The following is a 27654-nucleotide window of genomic DNA, read 5'->3' as shown; positions in this document are numbered from 1 at the left end:
TCAAACCACTGCAAATATTCTGAATGCTTTGCCTCCTGGAGGATTCTGTAAACTGTAACAGAAAAATAAAGAACCAATTGCTTAAAGGAACTTAATCTTATCATGTACTCTCATTTTACATATGAACCTCTCTATTAAATTTATATACTTATATATGTCATTACCAGAAGGATGACCTATAAATATTTGAGCAGCATGGTCAAGTTCCATAGCATGTTTAATTTACTGTATAGCTAAAGGCAAAAGCAACAGTTATTTCTATCAGTAACTAGAACTGCTATGGCCTTTCTAAACATTTCATTCATCTCACAAAAGCCCATCTATAATTGCTACACTAACAAGAAGTGCAGTGAGCTCAAGATCTAGGTTTGATATAAGTCACAAAGACAACTTCAGTTCTGAGTAGACTCAGAGACAGTCTTACCAAGGAATATTACAGTATCTTCACAACCTTACCACTGAAAGCAAGGTATTGATTCATTCCTATTTAAATGTGCTTCTTGCACATGGACAATACCATAAAAATATCTAGGTGTGATGAAGGAACATTTACAAGAATTCCATAATGGAAGTATAAAGTTTAGATGCCTCAATTTTCAATTTGAGCTCTATCACAGTTTTCAGCAAGAGTATACCTGAAGGAGGCAGCCCACAATAGGACAGGTCAAGGTATATTTGTGTCTATCTCTGAATGTAATTGTCAAAAAAGTGAAGGCCACCAAAGACTTGCCACCAAATATTTGTTTTAGCTAGAATTTAAATCAGCAGGGTCTTAGCAGGAACAAACCACATTCTGCCCAGAAAACTGCATTCATTGTTGATTGAAAGACACCAGATGGCTTTCAGAAATTTAGATTGAATGATTTCCAAGGCAGATTTTCAGATTTGGGGGCTGCACATTAAGAAATTTATAATCTTGTTTAAATAGTCTAACTGCTGCAGATACATATTAGTTGCCTTTGTGGCTTACAAATATAAAAAGCATAAGGGAGATATGTATTTTTAATGATTGTATTGTGAGTTAACAGTTGTTGAATCTAGAGGTATATTTATTGAATATAGATGGAACATAAATAGCTATATTCTGGAAGTCCTTAACTAACTTGATTGACTATAATTATTTTTTCAGTTATGAAACTAGTCAAAAAGTTTTAATTAAGTTAGCTAATTTTAAAAGAGTAATTTAGTAAATTATCTAATTAAAACATCATATCTTTGTTTTATTGTAGTTAATTTCTAATTTTCTTCTAAGGCATAAGTATCCTAGCGCCCCCAAAGATTGACTTGGTAAATGTTAGCTACATTATCTATAAAGATGGGTGAAAACTAGAGAATGACATGTCATTTTTTTTGCAAGGGCCAATATTATGTCGTTATTGTAAATGCTATATTAAATAATAAAAGGACAAGAATACATCTGCTTTATTTCTTTTTTAGGATTCAGCATAAAAGCATTTTTATGTGACTTATCAGCTGAAGGAGGCACTCTTTAGTGAATGAAGCAGATGGCATCTGCCACAATGTTTCTCGGGGACTGAGATAAGAGGCACCTCCAAATAAACAGAAGGTTCCTTAGGAAACTGAACTACTTCTCAACTGGGTGATCTGGGGTTACACACTCATAAACATTTGAATAATCTGGAAGAAACCTACTTGTTCTGCAATTTAGATGCTCTTCGGGATCATCCAATTGGCAAATTTATGATAGAAAGGTTTCATGTAGAACTTGCTAATTTGGCAACATAGGATGATGGGATGATAATTAACATGATTATTCTTAACTGTAGATTGAATGGAGTGAGAGCCAGTTTGATGTAGTGATAAAGGCATCAGACTAGAATCTGGGAGACTAGAACTGAGTTCTAATCCTGTCTTGGGCACAAAGCTAACTAGGTGAATTTCAGCCAGTCACTTTCTCTCAACTTAGAAAGAAGGCAATAGAAAGCAATTCTGAAAACTTTGATCCAGGCAGTCTCCAAGAATCAGACACAATTGAATCAAAGAAAAAAAAGATAATAAAGCAATGCCTTCTCCAGTAATGCAATAAAAAGTACCAGGTGTACTATAAAGGCACGCTTTGTACCTTTCTGAAAAAATGCCATTTTGAAACGAAGCAGTGTACATTCTTCTCTTATCCACTGGCATGACATCAACAAAGCCGCCTTCATTGCGAATTACTCCAGCATGCACTGCTGTTCGGCAGATACTAGACATCTGAGGGAAATACATAATAGAAGAATTCCTCTATTAGAAAGTAGTGTTGGCTTACAAATTATTAACTGAATTTATACAGTATCTTGTTTTTACTAATGTCCCCTTGTTGATTCAGATTAAGCGACAGTAGGACAGCTTGGCTGGGAAGGTCACAAATGGCGTTCATGAAACCCCAGAATGCTGCAGCCTTCATGTCAATTGCCAAGCATCTGAATGTTGATCATGTGACCATGGAGATCCTGTGATAGTTGTAAGTGGGAGTACCCATTGTAACCTTTTTCAGTAACTCTGAGCAGTCACTAAACGAATGGCTGTAAGTTGAAGGCTCCCTGTATATGGATTCCACAAGTAGAAAATTCGCTGAGAAGGAAAAGAATCTTCCCCAAGTTACCCAATCTCAGCTAGCCAAAGATTTGAGAACTGTCAGCATTTTGAATACAAATTCTCTCATCAATGAGAAGATAGCTTATTCAGTGTGGTTGAAAGATTTTGAGGAAACTGAAAAATTATACAAATGTTCATGCAATACCTTTGATATTCATACATCTTCCCCAAAAATGCATAAATACCTATATATCTCTGATATAAATATTGATGTTTAAAATGCTATATCTTTCCTTAAATTACAAAAAAAATTATATATGCCATACTGTTTCTTTCACTTTAATGTGGTTTCCATTTTCTGGTGAGAATGGGACTAGCTGTTTTTTATATTATTATTATTATTATTATTATTATTATTATTATTATTATTATTATTATTATTATTATTATTATCATCATCATATTATAATTATTATCATTATTATATGACCATATATTTTAAGCTTTTTAAATCATATTCCAGAGGAAAATAAGTTATCATACTTACATCAGAATAAATTATAGTTCCAATCACTCGGGCGTAGTGTGGATTTGCCTGCATACAGTTGTGAGGACAGTGGATTCTTTAAAAATTGAGGGGAAAGACAAAGATTAAGGACTCTATATGCATACTATAATAACATGAAGGCAAATATTATCATTGTACTGAATGTAAACAATGAAATATTATAGAATAACAGAACCACAGAAGTCAGTTCTACTATCAAGTCCAATCAAGGCCAATACTCTACTAAGAACTATTCATATTAAAATATCCCCAACAGAAAGCTGTCCATTTTTTATACAAACTCTTCCAATGAAAAGGATCCTATCACCTCTCTGGCTAATCAGGTCTATTGACAAATGTATAAACATTTAAAACAGAATGCATTGCTTGTTAAAGTGTTGTTCTGTCATATCAATTCACTAGAGCAGGCCATGGGATGCTTGACGTTTTTTCAACAAATCTTGCTTTGCCACCAGTGTTTAGTGCTGTATATGCACTGATGCCCATAACTACAGTAGATCTTTGCAATTAATGGAAAAACCTGATTGTAAAATAGAGATTGGGCAGTTTAATGACTTGTATTATAGTCATAAAGTGTAGCAGTCTTTACATTTTAACAGTTTGACATTCAAAAAATGACAAAAATAGTATGTCTCTGGAAAAATCAATAATTACATAGAATGCTTAGCTTTATTGTGTGATTAGTTACAAACATTTTTCATAGGATGGGAACAATAATGAAAAGATTTACCTTGGGCAGTGTGTGGCTGGCCTATAAAATGGACATAATTGTTCTACTGTAGTTTCACAAGTGATAGCTTGTACTGAAATTAAACAAGAAAAAATACACACAAATATTTGCTATAAAGAGATTCATCAATATGAAAGATGTATCATAAAAATAAATCCTCACCTGTTACTTTAGAGACAGTGAATGAATTAGCCGATTGGTATTTCCTAGAGGAAAAACAGAATCTATTGTTATTATCAGTAATACCATTATCTTACAATGCTCTACAATATTTCTGACAAATATAAAAGTGAGAAGAATTATTTAATAGAACTATACAAATTCAATTAATCTTCATAACGCAATTTGAACAGAAAACTAAGAGAACTAATTTATGATCTATGTATGTATGTATGTATTGCCCATCTTGTGTAGTATAATTTTTTTCAGCATAAAGCTTTTTATTTATACTATTACTATTACATAATAGCTATTATAACAAATAATCTGCAATCAACTGCATTTATATCATGAGAACATAACCTAAAACATTAATGGGCAATGTGTTCAGCCCCAAGGTCTACACAGATTGCTGTATTGTGCATTCAACATGCATTTGTGCATCAAACATGCGTTCTTTCCTACACACATAATTTTGAAAACTTAAACTTCATCCCTCTCCATCACTTAATCTGCTGCTTCGATTGATTTACTGTTGATTGCTGCTTTCCTACAACTAATTGCAATTATCAAAGAGTGACTTGGTCCTTTCAAGTAATCTCATCAGTTAATCAGATGGATGACAGACACCACACTGCTTGGTTTAATTGCAGAAAGAAAGACAGTGATCCATATTGTGCTGTCTGGATCATCATATTAATTGGGTAGAAAACGATGAAAACCATTGGAAAGGTTCTTAGGTCCATGTACCTGAGGATTATATTTTGGTCATCTGTAGTCTACATCAGGAAAGCGTAACTTCTTTTGGCCTAGGATAACAGAAATGTTTGCTTCTTTGGGAGGGGGTTGTAAATTCGGAAGCATGCATAAAGATTTAGCTCCCTTAATTTCTAGAGATAGGGGGACAAAAATTATACTGCTGAGAGCACAGTCTTAGTGTGCTCTCAGGGTTTCAAAAGTGGATCTTATGGAGTTGCATTTATTTAGTATGAATTAAGTTTGTCTTTCTTATATTTCTAAATGGACTCAACACTTTGTGAATAATTGAGCAGCAGTATCTAACACAGTCAACTAACAAAAATATATAATTAAAACACCTTATTCAGACCAGTCACAAACAGATTATAAAGACTAACAGAAATAATGCAGATAATAAAAAGGAGACCATAGAGAACCAGTGGAGATGACTTCAGACAAGCTTTCATGGCTCTTACATCATCATGCAACACAGCACTCATTAATGACAACTTCTGAAGATATATAATATTAAATGTTTTATAATTATTTATAAATAATTCCCTAAATTTGTTTATATTATATTGAAAACTTGAGAACTAATTTGTGTGGGGATATTTCATTTTTATTTACCCAACTGACTGGACTCCATTTCTATAGGACTTTATGAAGTAATTTCTTCTTCCTAGCCTGGTAACATCAACCCAGCCACCATCATTGTCTAGGATACCGTAATGTATTGCCGCTCTGCAGATACTTGATTGCTAGGAAGAAAAGAAAATCCCAGAAACAGAAATTAATTTCAACCAGATCATTATTTTTATACATACTTTTATTAGAAATAATATTTTGTGTTTTATTAAATTTGGAACTATGGAAAATTCACCATTAGTTTCATACTGAGAAAAGTTAGTTAACAAATTATGTAAATATCAGTATACTAGTATGATTCTATGCATGGATTATTTTATATGTTTGCTGCCCATGTTTCCAATACATTGAGTAAAAGCTAATCAATATAAGAGAAACCTCAAATTCCTGCCAAAATTAATAACTTAATGCCATTTTACTGAGCGAACACTTTGTCAAGGATAACACATTAGTTAAATTTCTTAGTAAATTATAAAACAAAATGCTATGAATTACAATATCTGTACCATGTCATAATAGACACTTCCCACAACTTTGGCACTGCTGTCCAAACATCCAGAAGGACATTCATACCTAAAGAATTAAAAAAAAAGAAGTTGAGAAAAGTAGCAAATAAATTTAGGGTGTTTTTTAGATAGAATGCACCATAATATTCCATAATTAATGGATAAGCATGAAAATGAAAGGATACCTTACCTATTACATGTTGTTCCTTTGCACTGGTCCCTTAACCGTAGCTCACAGGAAACAATTTGAGCTGAAGGGGAAAGCAGGTGATGTTACTGCAATGTTATAGAACGGTTTGGTGAATCAATTAACAACAACAAAAATCATGTTACAAATGAAATTTCCTTACACATCTGTTGTTTGCTTATGACTTCATTTCTTTCACTGTCATCACGGGGAGATGCTTGTGGTTGCACTTGATTTTGTAATGTATTCTGAACATGTAACTGATGTTGTTCAACTTCATTGGTTTCTATCTCTGGAGAGTAATACCTTTCTGAACCTTCTGGTAAAGCAATCGAAAGGAATAAGTGCTTTTTTACAATGGCTTCATTCAATAGTTATAATTAAGAATGGCATAAATATGACATATTTAATGTTTGCTAGACATGATAAGGCCAGGAAGTAATCCTGTGCATATTTCTTTGGAAATAAACTCTACTGTATTCAGTGGAATTTACTCCTAGGAACTTACTTAAAGGATTACAGACTTAAGTGCTTCTTGATCCCACAGTCCACTTAAATCAATGGGCTTTAATACTGGTTAGCTTGTGATTGTTTTACTACCATGTATTGCTAATGAGCTGAGATTATCTATTCATTGCACTAGGTGACTGATATACACAAAAAACAATATACAGAATTCAAAGTACAGTACTAGAAAACCAACAAAAAATATCAGTTCTTTTCTTAGTGTTCCATATAACAACACTATACAGGATGCAAAATAATGACAAATATAGATATATAAGATCATTTATAATATTTGAGTGGTTCAGAAGGGGGCTACCTATTGAAATTCTAATGAATATATATAGGTCAAATGGCAGAATTTCATATACAAACTATATTATCCTTAATTTGTGAAATGGACTTTGGTTGCATTCAGAAAGAAAATCCTAAGAGGTTTCTTAATGAATTTACATGCATCACGGAGGTTCTGACAAGATGGAATTATAGATATATGTTGCAAAATTGTTTACAAAGCATTTATGTTTAAATTACTAGATTCATGCCACATTGACAAAACAGGAATCTATTTAACTCAGGCATGTCAAACTCGCGACGTCACGTGACATCACGCGATGTATCGGAACTTTTTCCCATTGCCGAAAATGGGATGGGTGCGGTTTCTCCGTGACGCTCCGGCCCACGGACCGGCAGTTTGACACCCCTGATTTAACTGGATGAAATATTTGCATTTTGATTAACAGGTACTGTAATTTTTAGTATTAGAAGAATTCATGTGCTGATTACTTAACTCATCTGTGTTGGTGATTCAGGATCTTATAAATAAATACATGCTTGTGAAAACATATTTAACTGTATTTTCATGCCCAAAGCTCCTCTTCATATGAAAAAAGAACCATTATAGAACCCTTATATAGCACATAGGTTTCATTATGAAATCAGAAAACAACTGCTTGTCTCCTAAAGCATTAGCAGAACTACATACTTGTCAGTACACACATTAATTTTCTGAATACATACCTTTATAACAAAGATTTTCTCTACAGCTTCCCCCAAAACTTGGGGGACATTCAGAACATGGGCGACCATGTTTGTATGGGGCATGGCCCCACCAATTGCCCCTAAAATAAAAAAAACAAAATGATACAGTGAAATAAATGGAGTGCCTGATCCCCATGAGAAACACTATTTCTGCTGATTTGTCAAGCCTCTGCTTCTGAGGCATAGAAGGACAGCCTAAGTGAATGATATAAACAATATCATCTCAGATTGTATCCCATTTATCTTTTCTATATTCTTAAAGGTTGGAATTTCTTCATGCAACTAGCATGAATTGATATCAGTCATTCTCAAGACAGAGCCTTGAGGAAGGCAAGCTCGCTCATTCACTTATCCTTAGCCTGGCTTGGCAGGGGACTTCTGCCAGGGTATCTTCAGCAATCGGTTTACAAGGGAAGAAAAAGTGGGATGATGAAAGATAAGAAAGTTTGCTGAGATGCAATTTGGAAAGACTTGCCCATTAAGATAAATGCAGCATGCAAAAGGACACAAGGGAAGCATATGACTGAAACGTTTATATGACAGTATAAACTACTACCCATCATTTTTAGTTTAGGCTTTCATTCTGGCATCCCTTGAATGTGAATGCAAGCTGCTTCTGCAATTTAGTGCTTCCTCTGCTTCTCCTGGAGACTGCATAGCTTTAAGTCTGAGAACTGGATGTAAGTCTACTTGTTACCAACATTGTCAGTCTGAATGGTCACTGAATGAGGCAGTTGTTAACTGGCACAAGGTATAATTTCATTGATACAATGCAGGCTTATGTGTGCTCATACTGGTATAAAAAAATTGGATTGTTTTGACTATACTATTTGAAAACCAGCAGTATGTCACGGAATGTAAAGACCAAATTTATATGAACTCTGGCCAATCAATTCTCTTCTATTATTATCTGCTAGCTTTGCAGATTACAGTGAATACTCTGAATATTGTGCTTTGGTTTATACTGGTTTATATTGGCTAGCATTCTGAAAATACAAAATATTTAGCATTACTCTGTGTTAAAAGCTCTTTTAGAAAGACCAAAAGATACTTTGCAAAAAGCAGAAAGCAGATTTTTTTTCCCATCACCAATATTATTTCAAATCTTTTACAGTTTATATTTCAAGATAATTACATATTTTATGGCCAATTCTGGTGCAGATCCAAGCAAAACATTAATTTCCTATCATGATTCTAGTCTAAAGCAAAACACAATCCTACATAATTTTATTAAGCAGTGGTAGTGAGGAGTTAGATATGCCTTTTATGTTAACATCTGTACCATCATACTTACTTGGGTGAATAATTGCACACTAAGTAAATTGCTTTTGGCCATATCTGTCCCCACACATTCATATTATGACACAGGTTGACTGCACAGCCTATTCTGTTACTTGTTGCCCATACCACCTGGAAGAAAAAAGGAAAAAGTTTTAAAACTTTATCCAAATTTGAGTTTTGATGAGCCATCATAGTGAACTGATACCCCTTTGGCAAAAAGGAACATATTGCACCTGAAAAATGTTACCGAAATCTGTCCATAGTAACAAAATTACCGACATGAACTATGCACAACTGTGTTTTGCCACCTAATGGCAGAAACTGTATTTTTTGTGGTAAGCTGGAAATTGGCTGGAGACATGGATTTCACTGTGGTTATAGCCATTAATGTCACCTACATGGACTTCATTCAAGGACCTCCTCTTAATCATTTTAAATTTATTTTTTTTTTCCTTTTACTGTTTGGTTTAAAAAAATTGAGAAGCTTACGTTGACCTTCCCAAGTAAACCAGACAGGAAACACAACTAGATGAGCTAAATCTTCTTTACTGTAAGGTTACATTAGCATAATGTATAAGTCTGAAAGTACAAATTTTCCGCCTACTACTTTTAACTGCTACATTTATTAGGGCAGTTCCTTCCTAAGTTTCTTTCTCTGACTATTAAATGATTACCGTCTTCTATCTCTCTTATCTGATTGTTTCCTAGGCAGTATCTGCTCTTCCTTTTCCTTAAGGTTATCTATGCATTCCCTTACACTTTCAGATTGGCAAGCATTATTGAAAACATTGGGTGAGTTTCCTTAAATCCTTTAAAAACATTTAACTACAAGTTTAAATATTTATAATGAAAGGTTTTGGAATATACAGAAAAAGTATGACTATTGTTGGCTTTTTGTTGTTGTTGTTGTTGTTAGTTGCGAAGTCATGTCCGACCCATCGCGACCCTATGGACAATGTTCCTCCAGGCCTTCCTGCCCTCTACCATCTTCTGGAGTCCATCTAAGCTCACGCCTACTGCTTCAATGACTCCATCCAGCCACCTCATTCTCTGTCGTCCCCTTCTTCTATTGCCCTCTTCTCCAGTGAATCCTTCCTTCTCATTAGGTGGCCAAAGTATTTGAGTTTTAGCTTCAGGATCTGGCCTTCTAAAGAGCAGTCAGGGTTGATCTCCTCTAGGACTGACCGGTTTGATCGCCTTGCAGTCCAAGGAACTCGCAGGAGTCTTCTCCAGCACCATAGTTCAAAGGCTTCAATTCTTTGGCGCTCAGCCTTTCTTATGGTCCAGCTTTCACTGCCATACATTGTTGGCTTTAGAAAGCTTTAAATGGATTAAGGGCTCAGATGGACTTGATTTAAATGTTTGAAACTAATTGAAAAAAATCCTTTCTCATGGGAAAATAATTCTGTTTATATTTTGAAACAAGTTTGAAGATCACACCTCAGAGAGCACCAGATAGCTACCTTACAAGAAATGTTTGGGTATAGGAAGTCTTCCAGCATTTAAATCTATAATACAATCAGGTATTGTTGAATAGGAATAGGCATCACTGAATAAAATTGAAACTGATTTACAGGTGGATTTAAAAATTATAGACTGCAACCAAGAAAAGGAAATAATGGATTCAGAAATGAAATTAAATGAAGCTTTAAAAATTAAAAAAAAATACAAGTAATAAATTAGAAAAGCGATGTGGATAAATGTTTTGTATTCGATTTACAAATAGGATTTGCTGAAATTGCAAAATTACAAAAGGGGCCTGACAAGGATGACAATTGTGACAGAATAGACAATGAGAGTATAACAAAGCAGACATTAGAACTTTTTTTTTGGAATTTAAAGATAATTGAGGAAAGAAGAAAGAATACAAAATAAATTTTATTTGATCACGGTTAAAATAATGAGTTTCTATTTCTGGATTTGCTTAATTATTTTCTGATTGAGACTGGGAACGATGGCTATTTCTGATAATTGCTTTTTGATATGAACTGGACTTTTACTATTTGAAGAGATGAAAGGGGGAATCTGTTTAAATATAAATGGAGGTATAAATATAAAAAGGATTCAAATTGGATGTAATAGATTAATGTTGTAATACCTATGTTCTTATTTCATAAAGAGAAAACAAGTTTAATGTAAGGATCTCCATTAAAATCCATTGACATAATCCAGCACCAAATATAAATGTGAGGATTAATCGTAAAGTTGATTTTTCATCACTCTTATAATTGTGAACAGTTACTAAATAAGGCAGTTGCTAAATGAGAACTTTTATTATTAAAATAGAAGGAATTATAAATTTGAAAAATAATTTTACTTAAAATACATATTTTAATTATATTAATTCCAATTTAAATTATTATTACTTTTGGTAAATATGGAATTAATGCAATATTAAATTGTTAATCAGATTTAGGAATGAGAAATATGTATTGTGTGAATAACTTTAGAACCAAGCCAGTTTTCTATAGAAAAATTGTTAAACATGTATTTTGCTCCAAGCCCACAAATGAACATGTAAGCTTTACCAAAGGGTTAATTAATTCTTTTCAGAAAATAACCCAGTCTGTAAGTTAATCAGTTCATTCATCAACCAAATTACTATTATATAGACTGCTATAGATATCCTGATATATTCCAAGAAATTCATATCAAAATGTGTTCTTAAAAATATTTGCAATGGTAACATATAGAAATAAAAAATAGATAATACATTGCTGCAAGCTATTTTTTAAAAAATGGAAAATATTTTTAAACACAGATACAACTTCCATGTGACTTAAATATTTTGCTATAATTTATCTCTTGGTTTCTATCATTCCAACAAAAACTGATGAATTGAAACCTATTACTCATTTTTAAAAAGCACATTCCAACAATGGTTGGAAACTGATAAAAGAGAGAAGCAACCTGGAATTAAGGAGAAACTTCCTAACAGTAAGGACAATTAACCAGTGGGACAGCTTGCTTCAGAAATCGTGGGTGCTCCATCACTGAAGGTTTTTAAAAGAGACTAGACAGTCACTTGTCTAAAATGGTATACGTTCTCCAACTTGAGCAGGAGGCTGGACTACAAGACCTCCAAGGTCCCTTCCAGCTCTATTCTATTCTTATTCGCTCACCTGAGTATAATGAGTACATACAGGACCAGAACATCTATAGGGACAATAAGGATTGCATTCTTGAGGATATGGATAAGAAAAGTCTCTCACTTCATCATACCATGATTGGACATGAAATGTTAGAGGTCTATACCTATAATGAATAAACGAAAAAAATGCCAAATCATTCGAGTATCTATTATCAAAAGAAAAAAAATGTTTTTTTTTCACTTTTAAAGAAAGAGTAGCATAATGTATTTTTTTTACCTTCCCCAATGTGCTCCCAAATTCTGACCAATGGATGGAAGAAGACTTGCAGGTCCATGTTCCCAAAGACATGTCTCAGCCCAGGACTTAGCAGATCTTTCCAACTCTGGATCCCATGTCTACATTTTAAGGATTAAGAGAAAAGATAAACATGAGGTGATTTAAATATATGTTAACATTATTAGTATTTTACTCATCCCTAAAATACTTTAATTTAAGAAAAATCTTTATTAAAATATATTGTGTTATAAGTATAATATTACAGAAAAGTATCCATCAAGTCTAACTTGTTTCTTCCAAAAAAAAGCTTTCTACCAATATATCTATGCAATCCGCACTGTGCATCATATAACCCAAATGATGCATCATGGTCATCCTAGACAATTTTTTAATAGAAAGTAAGAAAATATTTCCAGCATTAATAATTGACCTTATGATCAGATATCATTTATATGTCACATATTAAAAAAGGGTAGGACTTATGTCACAGTTCCACAATGCTCTTCCCTCATGGACATTGTTGCCTTTTGTGAGTTTCGTCTGTTGCAACAGAAAGGCAAAAACAGAAAGCCTAATCACAGGCTGTCGTGCATACCCCAATTAAGACTGAGTAGACATGCTCAATTTTTTTGCAAGTTTGTTTGAAATGCTATTGGTATTGGATTAAGAGACCACATCAGGATCCCCCTGAGTTGCACGATAATAGATATAGATGATCCATGAAGATTTCCTTCTAGTGAATAGGCCTACTGTATTTCAGCTGTCCAACTCTGAACTATCAATAGAAGGCAAAAAAACATATTTTGGGGTCCATATAATGTTCATCTGGATTTTTGCTGCCAAGATATGGCAGGCTAGCCAATGGGTGAGTGGTATACAATAATGATGTCCAAAGGTGAATGAATGAACCTTCTATCCAATGATTTGGTTCACTGAATATTACCTGGCCTGAAACTAGGCTTATTCATCCATGGTCAGTATAAGAGACGTGAAGTTTAATATCCAGTAAAAGATTGTGAGGAGACTGAGAATATAATGGAAGCATTCTGACTCTTGATTATGTCTTTCTCTTTGTTTCTTTTCCTGCTACCTATAACTTCTCACAAATTTTCTCTGAGTCATGACAGTAGGCAGTTTCTGGAACAATGTTTCTTTAAAATTGATGCTGTTTTTAACCTATTAGGTTTCATAACAAACTCACTCTCTTATAAAAATCAGAATTCACAATCATGACTCAGATGATATTTACCCACACAGAATCTACAGAAATTTGAAGCTGATTTTAGGAGCAGTTTCATTTAAGCAACCTCAAACCAATTATTTTTCTATTTGAGCAAAACATTCTACAACACTGATTTAGTTTTATTTCATTAAGAAAGATCTGCTAATGCCAGCTCCGAGATGAAGGGATGGTTCAGCACAATGACTAATAAGCAAGGCTGTGAATTTACTTATAATTTTTTTTCCAGACATCTGCCTTTCAAATAACTATGTAAATCAGACAGTTTTTCATCTATTGCATGGAATAACAGGATGGATCTCTGTCACCAGGCTTGCACTACTGAGTTGTTTTATGATGCTAAAATTTGATCATTTGAAATATGCTAAATAAATGTAGGTAAGAGTACTAAAATCATAAACCAAAGGCAGGAAGGCAGAAAAGAGCAACAAAGAAGAATAGGGGACTTGAAGACTAAAATATATTGAAGAACAGTTGCAGGGATTGGGTATGTCTAGTTTAATGAAAAGAAGGACTAGAGGTGACATGATAGCAGCATTCCAATACCTAAAGGACTGCCACGAAGAAGAGGGGGAGAGGTCAACCTATTCTCCAAAGGCAGAACAAGAGCCAATGGATGGTAATCAAGGAGAGAACCAATCTAGAACTAAGGAGAAATTTCCTGTTAGAACAAAAAATCAGTGGAACGATTTGCCTCCAGAAGCTGTAGGATCTCCAACAATGGAGGTGTTTAAGAAGAGATTGGACAACCATTTTTCTGAAATGGGATAGCTTGAGCAGGGGTTGGACTAGAAGACATCCAAGATCTCTTCCAGCTCTGCTATTCTGTTATTCTAGAGGAAAACACATTGTTTAAATATATGCATAATAACATACAAGTTTTTATATGTGAGTTCATGACTCTCCTGGTATTTTTTTTAAAAAAGATAAAACAATAAGAAGAAAGTTCTGTAAGATGCTAAAATCAAAATCCTGCAGTTCTTGGCATTTGGGAAGAACAGAGGAGGAAGAAAGGAAGTACTGAAGATCCTGGCTGAAAGGAGAGCCTTAGAGTTTTAGAAATAGTAAAAGCAGAGCAAAAGCACAGAGAGAAAAAGCTACATTTTATTTGTATTATTTATCTATAAAATTTGATTGTTTTATTTCCAACAATGTGTTAGAGGTTCACTGATAGTATAAGTCTCAGGATAGCCATCCTAACTGAGATTGGTGGCTGTCTTGTCATACAGGCAAATATGGCTACAAGGTAGTAAAAGATAAAATGTATATCAAAACTCTATTGCCATTTTACTCAGCTAAAAAAATCTGATGTAAAGAGGGCAACCCTTACTCAAATAAATTCTCTAGTATCTATGTAGAAAAACCTTTAAAATGCTACCAATCTAAATACTAAAAGTTAATACAATTACTCATGATCCTAAAATACCAAGCTATGTTTAATTTATCGAAGTTTGCAATTTTCACTCTGAAGTGGGACATACCTAACAAATCTTTTTAAGCACTGTTACAAAATAGAGTAGGACATCTGTGGAGAGGTCAAGAAAAGGCAAATGACACAAGTGTGTTATAGTATGATACAAATTCCATGCCTTTCATGCTCACATAAAGATGTAAGGGATGAAGCTTACACTATGATATCATGGCACACATTTTGTCATTTTGATGAATTCTCAGCCTGTCATGAGTGTTCCTGTGAATACATACACATGATATTGCATATGACATAATTTGCACAGTTATTTATATAGCAGTAATAAGACGATGTCCATACAGTTTTGTAAAATGTGAGTGCAGTAACTTTTAATCTATATGTAAGGTATTTCTGACAAAGAAGTCTTTGGAATATAGAACAAACAGAACACTTTCAGAGGTAGATGTAAAATGTGCAAACTATAATAAAAAGGTAAGATTCATAGTTAGAATAGTAAGGCACACAGTTGGCACCAACAGAAGTAAACATTTACTGTGGCATGATATAAGGCCTCAATGTTGCATTCATTCTATATATAAGAAATAGAGTGGTAAAGTAAATATCAGAGTACAGTACAGTACAGTATGGCTGATATTTACTCTTTAATAACACACTATATTCTTTATTGTTTGTTTAAAATATAAAGAAAGTTAAAATATCACAGTACTAATTTTAATTATGCATTTATCTAAAGTACAGAAACAGGCTTGAGGAATATAATTTTCTATATTTGAAACAGGCTTAAATTGGACGCATACCAGCTAAGAGGGTGTAAGAACCTACCAATGGATTTATTTATATTATGGAGATATATCATTGATACAGTATTACATTCACTATATTAAAATGTTTCCCATCAAAAAGAGAAATTATATTGCTGTTATGCAAGTCAAATGTCAATAAACTTTTAAAAAGCTTAGAAAAATATTAATCTGCTTATCAATCATTAAATACACTAGGACCTCAGCTATTTGGAAAACAGTTTTAAGAAAAGATTGCTTTTTTTAAAAAAGTACAAATACGTATATATATTTTAATTTGTGTAAATTAAACACAATCTGCAAAAAGTCTCTGCTGCACCATAAGACTATATAATATATCCAAATCTGTATAAAAAATGGATTATGGCACATAGATATTTGTCAACTAGCGATGATAATCGAGCCAGGAATGACGATCACAAGTCATTGCAGCCGTAAGTCATGGCAGCGCATGACCAGACCTGATGTTTTGATATTTTGTATGCCTGTTGTTAAGTGAATAAATTTTCCCAACGGGTATTTTTTGTTGGAAACCAGAATTAAGTGCTGGAAACTGACAGAACAATTAATCAGTGGAACAACCTGCCTCCAGATGCTGTGAATGCTCCAACACTGGAAGATTTTAAAAAGACTGGACAGCCATTTGTCTGAAATGGTATAGGGTTTCCTGCCTGAGCAAGGGGTTGGATTAGATGACCTCCAAGATCCCCTCCAACTTTATTACTATCACTAATTGATGAAGAATTATCTCTATCTTGTGGAACTATTATGATTATGTTTGTGAATTCCTTGTGTCCACTGTCCTGTTTTTGCTTTGACATTTTTCTGACTTGTATTTATATTCTCTAAACCATTCCTGCCTCTGCATCCTTAGATATCACAACAAAGACTGAGTATCTGTTTGCTTTCTTAGCCACCCATCTAAAGAAGACTATACTGATGAAATAGTTCAAGATAAGAATAAAAACAGAAGTTGACATTTTTCAGCCCTTTGATACTAGGTCAATAGCTTCTAGACTCAAGCATGGAATCTCATTCACTTCCACTAAGCTTTGAAGTTGAGAAGGAAACAAGAAAGCCAAGGAGGAAAATAATTTTCACTTTGAAATAGTTTCTGGTTAAATGTGCCACATATGAAAATCAGTCACTTCATAGGTCAGGATATCTTGTAATTAAAAATCGGAACTGCATTTGCAGCAAGAAAGAGAGGGAGAATAGAAAAAAGAAACACCAGTGATTTTGATGCAGTAAAATACCGGTATATACACAGGGCTTTTTTTGTCATAGAATGCTCATAACGGAGTTCCGGCACCTTTTTTGGGTGGAACCTTGTAGGTAGGCAAGGCAGGTTGTATGACATGTGTGAGTTCCAGCACCTTGCTCTTTTACAAAAAAAGCACTGCATATAAAGGAAACTGTTTGATCTACTTAAGTCAAGCACTGTCCTATACTGAATTCCCCTCAGCTGTAATTTTATCCTTCTAATAATACAACTTCTTAGGGACGCGGTGGCTCAGTGGGTTAGGACGCTGAGCTTGTCGATCGGAAGGTCGGCAGTTTGGCAGGTCAAATCCCGAGTGCCGCGTAACAGAGTGAGCGCCTGTTACTCGTCCCAGCTTCTGCCAACCTAGCAGTTCGAAAGCACGTAAAAAATGCAAGTAGAAAAATAGGGACCACTACGGTGGGAAGGTAACAGCGTTCCGTGCGCCTTTGGCGTCTAGTCATGCCGGCCACATGACCACGGAGATGTCCTCGGACAAGCGCTGGCTCTTCGGCTTTGAAACGGAAATGAGCACCGGCCCCTAGAGTCGAAAACGACTAGCACGCATGTGCGGGGGAAACTTTACCTTTACCTTTAATAATACAACTATCAATAGAAATATATTATGCTCCTATTCCCTTTCTTGCGTTGTGTTCCTTTTGCTCTACAGTTATTTATGTCCCCTGCTTTCCTGAATTTCCCTATCTGATCTATTTCTTATATCATTTTTACTGGATTCGTCATTTCTCTCCACCCACTCCCCTTTACTCTGCACTCCAGCTACAGTCTGCAGTGTGTGATGTCCTGGTATTCTCATATTCAAATAAGACCACAATCCTTTCTATGCTTCCCTTGGATTGATGATGACTCCATAAGTGATCCTAAGCAACTATGGGTTGATTTTAAAAAATTTTCTCAGTTGCTTGACGCCTCCTTTTTTGGGGTTTCTTTTGCCTCTTCTCAGCTGTCTCTTATAATGTTTCATTTTTTGTTTAAAAAACTGTGTCCCTTACCTAAGATGTTTCCCTCCTTTTCTTTTCTTTTTTTCAATTCATCTGGGATACAGATGTCAGTAGGTTTTCCAAAAAGTAAAAATATGGCCAGCAAAATGCTACTGAATACAGATTAAAATCTAATTGGCAAAACTCAGTGCCAATTACCATCTCATCAATCAACTTCACTGTTCTTCCTTGACTAGTACTTTCTCTCAATCTAATGTCTCACTTTTTATCTTTCTCCTTTGCTGTGCATAAATAATTAGAATGAATTTCTTATTAAGAAATTAAAAAGCAGTCATGGATGGGGAATATTATAACTTGTTGCTCTTATAATTCAGGTGGGAGCAGGGATAAATGAATTCACTACTGATAAACAACTCTTACTTATCTTTTTAGATTATCATGTCACTTTGGAGAACCAATGGTCCCTACTCACTGCCATTAGCAGAATAACAGAGTTGGGAAGGACCTTGGTGGTCTTCTAGTCCAACCCCCTGTTCAGGCAGCAAACCCTATACCAGTTCACACAAATGATTGCCCAATCTCTTCTTAAAAACTTCCAGTGTTGGGGCACCCATAATTTCTGGAGGTAAGTCATTCCACTGATCCATTATTTTGTGGAAACTACATGTTTTCTTAAAATGAGCACATTTCTTTTTTTTTTAAAGTTTGCACTAATTTTATGATAAAGGCATTGCTTTTTTGTAAAAAAAAGAAACAGTGATGATACTGATGTTAATGCCTGTGTGATCATTTTTGGCTACAAATAACAATTTCATGACAACTAAAACAGGATCCTGGTACAAGAGAGCACTGGCCGGTGAATTTGCACCATTTTCCGATAAAAATTAAAGAAGGTATAGTAAATGTAAATGTGATTTGCTGACATCAGGCCTATCTTCAGTAAAGCAGTTACAGAATACAAAAAGCATCATCTTACTTCATATAATAGGAGTTGTGCAGTGTGTTTGACCACATAGCTTTTTGAAGAAAAAATACGAAGTAATAGATTGCCTGGTTCTAAAAAACAAAGCAGCTGCACTGGTGAACAGAAGACTAGTCTACAGTATTCATTTGCAGTGCATATGCCTAATCCTAACTCTTGGGAAGTTACCAAAATGCTACAGTTAATACTTCATACTGATTGCGGTAAATTCCTGCCACAAATGATTAAAATAAGCTTAGCAAACTAAAAAAAAATCCACTGTTACAAATTATGGTATTCTAGTATATATTGACTATTCTGGATTGCCCAGTACTACTGCTTCTGATAAAGGGTTTTCATTTATTTTAATTGTGTTTAAGGATTTTGTGAACAAAAACCTTACCCTGGATATTATTACACAAATCCTCAACTTACAACCACAATTGAGTCTAGACCAGGGGTAGGCAACCTCGGCTCTTTTATGACTCATGGACTTCAACTCCCAGAATTCCTGAGTCAGCATAGCTGACTCAGGAATTCTGGGAGTTGAAGTCCATGAGTCATAAAAGAGCCGAGGTTGCCTACCCCTGGCGTAGACAGTTGTCAAGAGAGTTTTGTCCCATTTATTACTTTTCTTGCCACAGTTGTTAAGTGAACTACTGCAGTTGTTAGCAACATGCTTATTAAGTACATCTGGCTTCCCCATCAACTTTGTTTGTCAGAAAGTTGCAAAAGTGATCACATCACCCCGAAACACTGCATCCATCATAAATATATGCCAATTGCCCAGTATCTGAATTTTGATCATGTGACCCTGTGGATTCTGCAACAGTCGTAAATGTGAGAAATCACTCAACACCACAGAATAACAGAGCTGAAAAGGACCTTGGAGGTCTTCCAGTCCAGCCCCAACTCAAGCAGGAGACTTTATGCCGGGGTAGGCAACCTTGGCTTTTTTATGACTCGTGGACTTCAACTCCCAGAATTCCTGAGCCAGCCATTGGCTCAGGAATTCTGGGAGTTGAAGTCCACGAGTCATAAAAGAGCCAAGGTTGCTTACCCCTGCTCTATGCCATTCCAGACATATGGCTGTCCAGTCTCTTCTTAAAAGCCTCCAGTGATGGAGCACTTTTTTCAGTGCTTTGGCAAATTTGAATGGTCACTAAACAAATGGCTGGAAATCAAGGACTACCTGTACTGTTTATTGTGATCCTTTAGGAAATAGCCAGATTGAAAATTATAGCAAAGTATGCCCTAAAAACACTGATTCTTAGATTCTTTACTTCTCAAAATGTTATAAGTCAGTGCTTCATAATATGTAGGGCAATATCTCTAAATAATTTATTTGAGATACAATGTTCAGCTGCATTAATCCAGATTTAACTGGGATAAACAAGAATGTATTCTAGAAACTATTTTGAAGCTTGTTTGAAAAGCGATTTTTTCCAGGTATCAGGTTCTTCAGTGATGGAGTTACAAATAAAGAAGCAAAACAGAAACTACCTCAGAGACAAAACATATTTTTTGCATGTCAACTGGTGTAATCCATGCAACCAGTTATGTTTTGGAATAGCAGTATTCAGTATGATTTGTACCATTTTATACACATAGAAGAGAACACTAAGCAGGCACCATCCATAATACAGACAAAAAAGGGAAGAGGCTTTAATTATGTAATTATAGCTATTATTCTGACTCACACACATCCACCGAAAGTTCTGAAAGTAAACCAATATTAAAAAAGTAAAGGTTCCCCTGTCTAATTGTGTTTGACTCTAGGGGGTAGGTACTCATCTCCAATTCGTAGCCATGGGAACCAGAGTTGTCCAAAGACCCTTCTATCTGGCCAGCATGACTACATGCCGAGGAGCATGGAATGCTGTTACCTTCGTACTGGAGTGGTACCTATTTATCTTTGCATTTGCATGCTTTCAAACTGCTAGGTTGGTAAGAGCTAGGACAAGAACAGAAGCTCAAGCCATCACGCGATGCTTGGGTCCAGAACTGCTGACCTTCTGACCGAGAAGCCCAGCATCTTAACTGCTAGGCCACCACGCCCCCTTAAACCAATGTAGGGTGAAAGTGAAAGTTAATCAGCTCATGATGATTAAACATGGTTGACATATATGCTTCTTAATAGCTGTGTCAAAATATATAGTATCCAATTATGAAATGAAGCAAACATTTCAAAATCATTCTAAGAAGGACATAAGGCTAGCCCAAGACAATTTGTCTGAGTGAAGCATGTGCCACCACTGCTTCTGAGCAGAAATCAACTGGACTGGTATCTATAGCTTATTTTCAACTCTATTGATAAACAATACTTCAATCTTATCTGAGTTTTGACACTGTCAATAAAACTCTAGTTTTCAATAACTGTGTCAACTGCAGTCATTCTTCCTCAATTCTAACTTCATTTTCTCTGCATGGATACTCTTTTCCATTTGGAGAAGAAACTAGAATAGAATAGAATAGAATAGAATAGAATAGAATAGAATAGAATAGAATAGAATAGAATAGAATAGAATAGAATAGAATAGAATAGAATAGAATAGAATAGAAGCTGGAAGGAACCTTGGAGGTCTTCTAGTCCAGCCCCCTGCTTGAGCAGGAGAACCTATACTATTTCAGACAAGTGACTGTCTAGTCTCTTCTTAAAAACTTCCAGTGCTGGAGCGCCCACGATTTCTGGAGACAAGCTGTTCCACTGGTTAATTGTCCTCACTGTTATGAAGTTTCTCCTTAATTCCAGGTTGCTTCTCTCTCTTTTAGTTTCCAACCATTGTTTCTTGTCCTGCCCTCTGGTGCTTTGGAGAATAAAATGACCCCCCTCTTCTTTGTGGCAGCCCCTCAATTACTGGAACACTGCTATCATGTTGTCCCCTTTCTTCTTTTCTTTAGACTAGCCAAACCCAAGTCCAGCCATTCTTCATATGTTTTAGTCTCCTTTGATCATCTTAGTTGCTCTTCTCTGAACTTTTTCCAAGGTCTCAACATCTTTTTTTTAGCATGGTGACCAAAATTGGGTTGCAGTATTCCAGGTGTGGACTTACTAGGGTTTTATAAAGCGGTACTAATACTTCATGTGATCTTGATTCTATGCATCTGTTTATACAACCCAGGATTGTATTAGCTTTTTTGGCTGCTGCTGCACACTGCTGGTTCATGGTTTAAGTGATCATCCACTAGGACTCCAAGGTCCCTCTCACAGTTACTTTTTTTTAAGCTAGGTCTCACCTAATCTGAACTTGTACCTTTGATTTTTCCTGCCTAAGTGTAAAACTTTGCTTTTCTCCACATCAAAATTCATTTTGTCCGATAGGGCCCATTGTTCAAGTTTGTCAAGATCTTTTTGGATCCTGAGCTTGTCTTCTGGGCTGTTGGCTATTCCTGCCAGACTAACATCTGCAAATTTGATGAGTTTGCCTTCTATTTCCTCTTCTAAATCATTAATGAAGATATTGAAGAGTACTGGGCCTAAAACGGAGCCTTGTGGTACTCCACTGCTTGAGGACTACTCCCTGGGTATGGTTTGTCAGTCAGTTACAGATCCATCTGATAGTGTTGTTAACTATCCCAACTTTTTCTAGCTTACTAAGCAGAAGGTTGTGGTCTACTTTGTCAAATGCCTTACTGAAATCTAAATATACTATGTACACAGCATTTTGCTGGTCTACTAATTTAGTCGCTTTATCAAAGAATGAAACCAACCTTATGTAAGGCTGAAAAGGAATATGTAAGATAGGAGACTGTTCAGCTGTACATATAGTACGGGGTCATATGCAACATATACTTGCTATGTTCATGATAGGTGCTAATCCTGAAGGCAAATGATATAAGAAAGGAAAATCTATCTCTAGTTTACTGCAGCACCATTTACTGTAAAACCTTTCTATTCCTGCAAAAATGTCCATTTCTGTCAAGACTTTATACTACTTCAGAGAGTGCTGTTCATTCTTTAAATTTCTCATATAACTTTTTTGAGGATGTCATCAATTCCATCCAAGCATGATTTTTTATCTGTAACTTCTTCTCAATCCATTCACTGTACCTACATATGTTATGATCCATTCTACTTTCTTTCAACATACCCACTCATCCTCCTATATTTGTTTTGTGATTCAGTACCCATTTGTTTCATCTATATCACCAAGCCATCTCAACATTTCTTCTCTATATTGGTCACTCACTTTTGTATACTATGCACATTCATTCATCTCCTCTTCTTTTTTGAACTCCTACATTTTTTATTTCGATACTTTTCAAGTACACAATCCCACCACATTCAACCTATTTTGTCTTTCTCCTCACATGCTCATCGTTCATTTCCATTTGATCAAGTAGACAGAATAATGCTTATACACAACCATTGTTGTTTCTTCTAATGAAATTCACTTGCTTGCTCTAATATTTAAATGTAAATGTAAGCCTTCAGTCTGGGTTTTTTCTTCCAAACACAACTACCTTGATACATTTCCTTTCTATTCATTTTCCTTGCATGAAACAGTCTATCTAAAATTGTCTGAAAACAATTTGTGCTTTCAGTCAACATCACAACTTATTCTGCATACAAAAGACACATCATCAGCCTACATATTCTAAACAATCAATGGGATTGGTATAAAGAATATCTTACATTTTATGCAATTGTGGACTAACTAAAATGCATAACATTAAGAGACTATTCCCCAAAATATTTTCTCCTTTTTTATCTTTAAGAGCAGGCAGGTTATTATATTGCCCTTCCAATTTTTGCCATTTTAAGTGCTTTTTTTAAATTAAATTTTGTCCTAAAACTTTAAACCAAAATTAACTATATATATTAACTCATATATTCCATATAGTCAATAATTCTGACTACATGTTTCCTGTTCCAAAATATGATTATTTAGCTATCAAGGATGAATGGATCTTCAGTTCAATAAAGACTATTTTTAGATATTCTTTTATTCTTGAGCTGATTGTGTCATTCAGTTATTGTTCTTGCTATTGTATTTGTTATTGACTGATCCACTCTTGTCTGATTTCTGAATGTATTCACACAGCTATCTGTACTATAATTTTAATGCATCAGTGACAATTTCCAGTCACAAATTTATTCTAGTGTTGGCCTATGGAGCCAGAAAGCAATGCAGCAATGAGCACGCACCAGGTGAGTCAGTGAAACCGGGTCTGGCCCAAGAACGTGGGGAAAGTGCATTGGATGTCTTGTAGACATCTGCAAACTACTACTAATGATTTTTGAATCACACTTTCAGTGTCACTGCTATAGAACAATAGTAGCATTCTTCCAATCATGAGAAACAAACACTATCTTCACATATATATTAAGTCTCATAGCAACTCCAAATGCATCTTTATTTCAACATTTCTCACTTATACCATCAACACATGCAGCCTTTCCATTTCTCAACATTCTCACAGCATTTATGACTTTGTTTTTATCAATTCTTTTTGGGGGTTTGTTTGAATTGCACTTTTCAACATATCACTGAATTTCCCATAGGTATCTATGAAATAACCCTTTCCTTACTTCAGTTATATCCCACATTATTTTACCACATTTATTTTTAATTCTATTAACTCTGCTGGAGGTCTCTTGTTTAACCCTCTTCACTAATTTTCAAAGCAATTATTTAAGACCCTGAAGATCACACTGTCTTTTTTGTTGTTGTTGCTTCTTTCAATCTTACCCATTCCTTGTTCTTTGACAATATTCTTTCCAACAGTATTTTTCTATTCCTACATATTATACGATCTTCATTTCTGCAGCAAATTCTTATGTATTTTTCTCATCCCAGCTTCTTACACATAAATTTACAAAGAACTCTGTAAATTTCACAAGAACTTGAAAGAACTTTGTTTAACAAGGAACTTCACAAAGAATATTTTGTTTGCAAAACTTCACTCACTTCTGTGGCATTTGGTAATGTAATTCTTTTCATGCAGCTGCCATATATATACTTTTTCCTTCTATGCATTTTGTGTTCATTATACTGGAAGATTTATCTATCTTCTAAAACTTCATAACCGTGACTTATCTTGCTTTTCCTACAGTCATTCCACCACTTATTTCTTTCACTTTCCTTTTCTTACATATGTTTACTATCCACTTTTACCAAATAATGGTCTGTCCCATATTTAGAAACTCTCATCTCCTTTGTATTCTTCATTTGTTCTCTTGGTGTTTCATTGGAAACAGGCAAATTAATAACACTTTTAGATTTATGTTAAATTATTTACAATATGCAAAGTTAAATTTTCTATTAAAAAAACAATATTTTTAATAAATACTCACCAGTCACCATTCTTATTCATTCTAGGATTTCCAATCATTTTTATATACTCTCTCATTTCAGTCTGACATATCTGGTTATGTCATCTAACTGAATTATTTTTCCTTCAGAATATTTTCCTTAAGCCATTTTTCCCAAAACCTGTGATTCACCCATTTATTATCACCATTCAGTAGAGTGTAACATGCAATTATAACCAACTTAGAGGTATGCACAAAACAGTAAATATGTTTTGTTCCATATATTAAATAGCAATAGTAATAGCACTTACACTTATAGTGCTTTACAGCCTTCTCTAAGCGGTTTAAAGAGTCGGCATATTGCTCCCAACAATCTGAATCCTCATTTTACCAACCTCGGAAGAATGAAAGGCTGAGTCAACCTTGAGCAGATCAGAATCAAACTCCTGGCATTGAGATGAGTTAGCCTGCAATACTGCATTCTAACCACTGCACCACCATGGCTCTTAAAGATATTATGGCTCAGAAATTAAGTTGGTTTCCCTTTTTCCTTTATGCTTTTTCCTGCCAGCTCAGCTACTGATCTTCCCAGATCAACAGAATTTCTGGGTCAACACAGAAACATAACAATGTTTGGACCTGGGAAAACCTGTCTCTTCTGTGCATAGAGTAATGCATGCATAGATTAATGTATACAACCTTATCACCAACATACTCAATCCTACTGGTTCCTATACTACCATCTAAATAATAACCAATTGGTTTTTCCTGGAATATAGTTTAACTCTCATGCATATTTCACTTTCATTTCCATGAATTTGTTCATCAGTTCCACTCTATAAGGTCAAACCTATTCAATCTATTACATCCTTCTCCTTTCTCTTAGAAACACACCTTAGTTTCATTCATTCCATTCAATACTTCATCCTTTTTACCCTTTATTCAAAATTTTTACTATGTCACAAATGCTAACAATCTCTCTCTCCACCTCATTTCTTTCATTCCTTTCTACCCATTTTCCTTCCCTCCCTTCCTTCTTGTCCACATATACTAGTTCTCTCCTTTTCCTGTTCTTGGTCTAATTATCAACTGTCTTTTTCCTCATAGTTGCACAAAGTTGTGGCCACTGCAGCGCACCAGTCGGCCATGGTCATGTTTAGACTACTGCAACCCTCTCTACATGGGGCTGCCCTTGAGGAGCACTCGGAGGCTTCAGCTGGTGCAGAATGCGGCCACACGAGTTGTGATGGGGGTTTCCCGATACTCCCATGTAACACCTCTACTCCGCGAGCTGCATTGGCTCCCGGTTGCCCTCCGGGTGAGATTCAAGGTGCTGGTGATGACCTATAAAGCCCTAAATGGCTTGGGTCCGGGTTATCTGAGGGAACACCTGCTGCCGGCATCAAGCTCCCTTCGTCCAGTGTGCTCCCACAGGGAGGGTCTTCTCAGGGTACCGCCGGTAAGAGACTGCCGGCGGACAACACCCAGGGATAGGGCCTTCTCAGTGGGTGCGCCTGCCCTTTGGAACCAGCTGCCAGTGGAGCTTAGGACCGCCCCCGACCTCCGTTCGTTCCGCCGGGACCTGAAGACCTGGCTCTTCGAGCTCTCTGGCCCAGGCTGAGAATTTTAATCTTAATTTTAATTTTAACTGGGGTTTTATTTGTTCAGGGACGGATATAATTTTTTTAAATCTGTTTTTAACTTTTGTATTTTTTGTTTTAATCACCCTGTAAACCGCCCTGAGTCCTTCGGGAAAGGGCAGTATATAAATATAATAAAATAAAAATAAATAAATAAATAAATAATTTCCCACCCTCCCTGCCAGCTTCCCCAAATTGAAGTAAATGGGGAAGACAACAGGAAGATGAAAATCACTCTTACTCCCACTGCCTTTTATGCCCACCCATGGTCATTCTGTGCTTAAATAAGTAAATATCTCTGAAAGGACGACCCAATTGCCTAGTATAACTTTAAAAATGTGAATTTTAGAAAACATTTTAACATTTCATGGAAGAAACCACGAAATTGATCTGAAAAGAAAGTGCTACTTTGCTTTTATAACTTCATGAAAGATAAATAGAAAACACTGTAAAGCATATTATAACATCAAGTAGATAATATTTCTATGTTTTTCAAAGGTAGAAATCATTCTATCATTTTGTTCTTCTCCGTGCCCATTCCCTCCATACAATTTCCGAAGACGAAGAACAATACACCCTTACCATGTATTCCATATTGGAAGCTTGTGGATAAACCTGACCCCGTAATTTATTATGAATATCCAAGATACTTCGCATATCATTATCAGTGATAGCTCTTTTTCCTCTTTGCTTTGCAATCCACCATTCACCATCTTCATCCATGTATTTTTCCAGCATGTCCTCAAATACTGTTGCGTTGGGAAGCACCATAGTAGAAACTGCTTGAGTTATGACAAGCAAAGCAGTTACTCTAAACCATTCTTCACTGTTCAT

General features: G+C 35.3%; 1 protein-coding gene across 1 annotated transcript; it reads right to left on the bottom strand.

Annotated features, from left to right (window-relative positions):
• Nucleotides 1–27654, bottom strand: CRISPLD1 (cysteine rich secretory protein LCCL domain containing 1; the record flags this gene model as incomplete). The annotated part of the gene is made up of 14 exons (XM_081322791.1): nucleotides 1–52; nucleotides 2084–2214; nucleotides 3086–3161; nucleotides 3837–3909; nucleotides 3999–4042; nucleotides 5364–5494; nucleotides 5888–5954; nucleotides 6078–6138; nucleotides 6238–6393; nucleotides 7599–7699; nucleotides 8914–9029; nucleotides 12023–12155; nucleotides 12269–12387; nucleotides 27403–27654. The coding sequence occupies 14 exons, from the start codon at nucleotides 27652–27654 to the stop codon at nucleotides 1–3; spliced, it is 1512 nt and encodes a 503-aa protein (XP_081178917.1).

Source organism: Vipera berus (genome assembly GCF_964194415.1).
Source record: "Vipera berus genome assembly, chromosome: 3".
NCBI classification, from domain to species: Eukaryota; Metazoa; Chordata; class Lepidosauria; order Squamata; family Viperidae; genus Vipera; species Vipera berus.
This window is presented reverse-complemented; position numbering and strand designations above follow the sequence as displayed.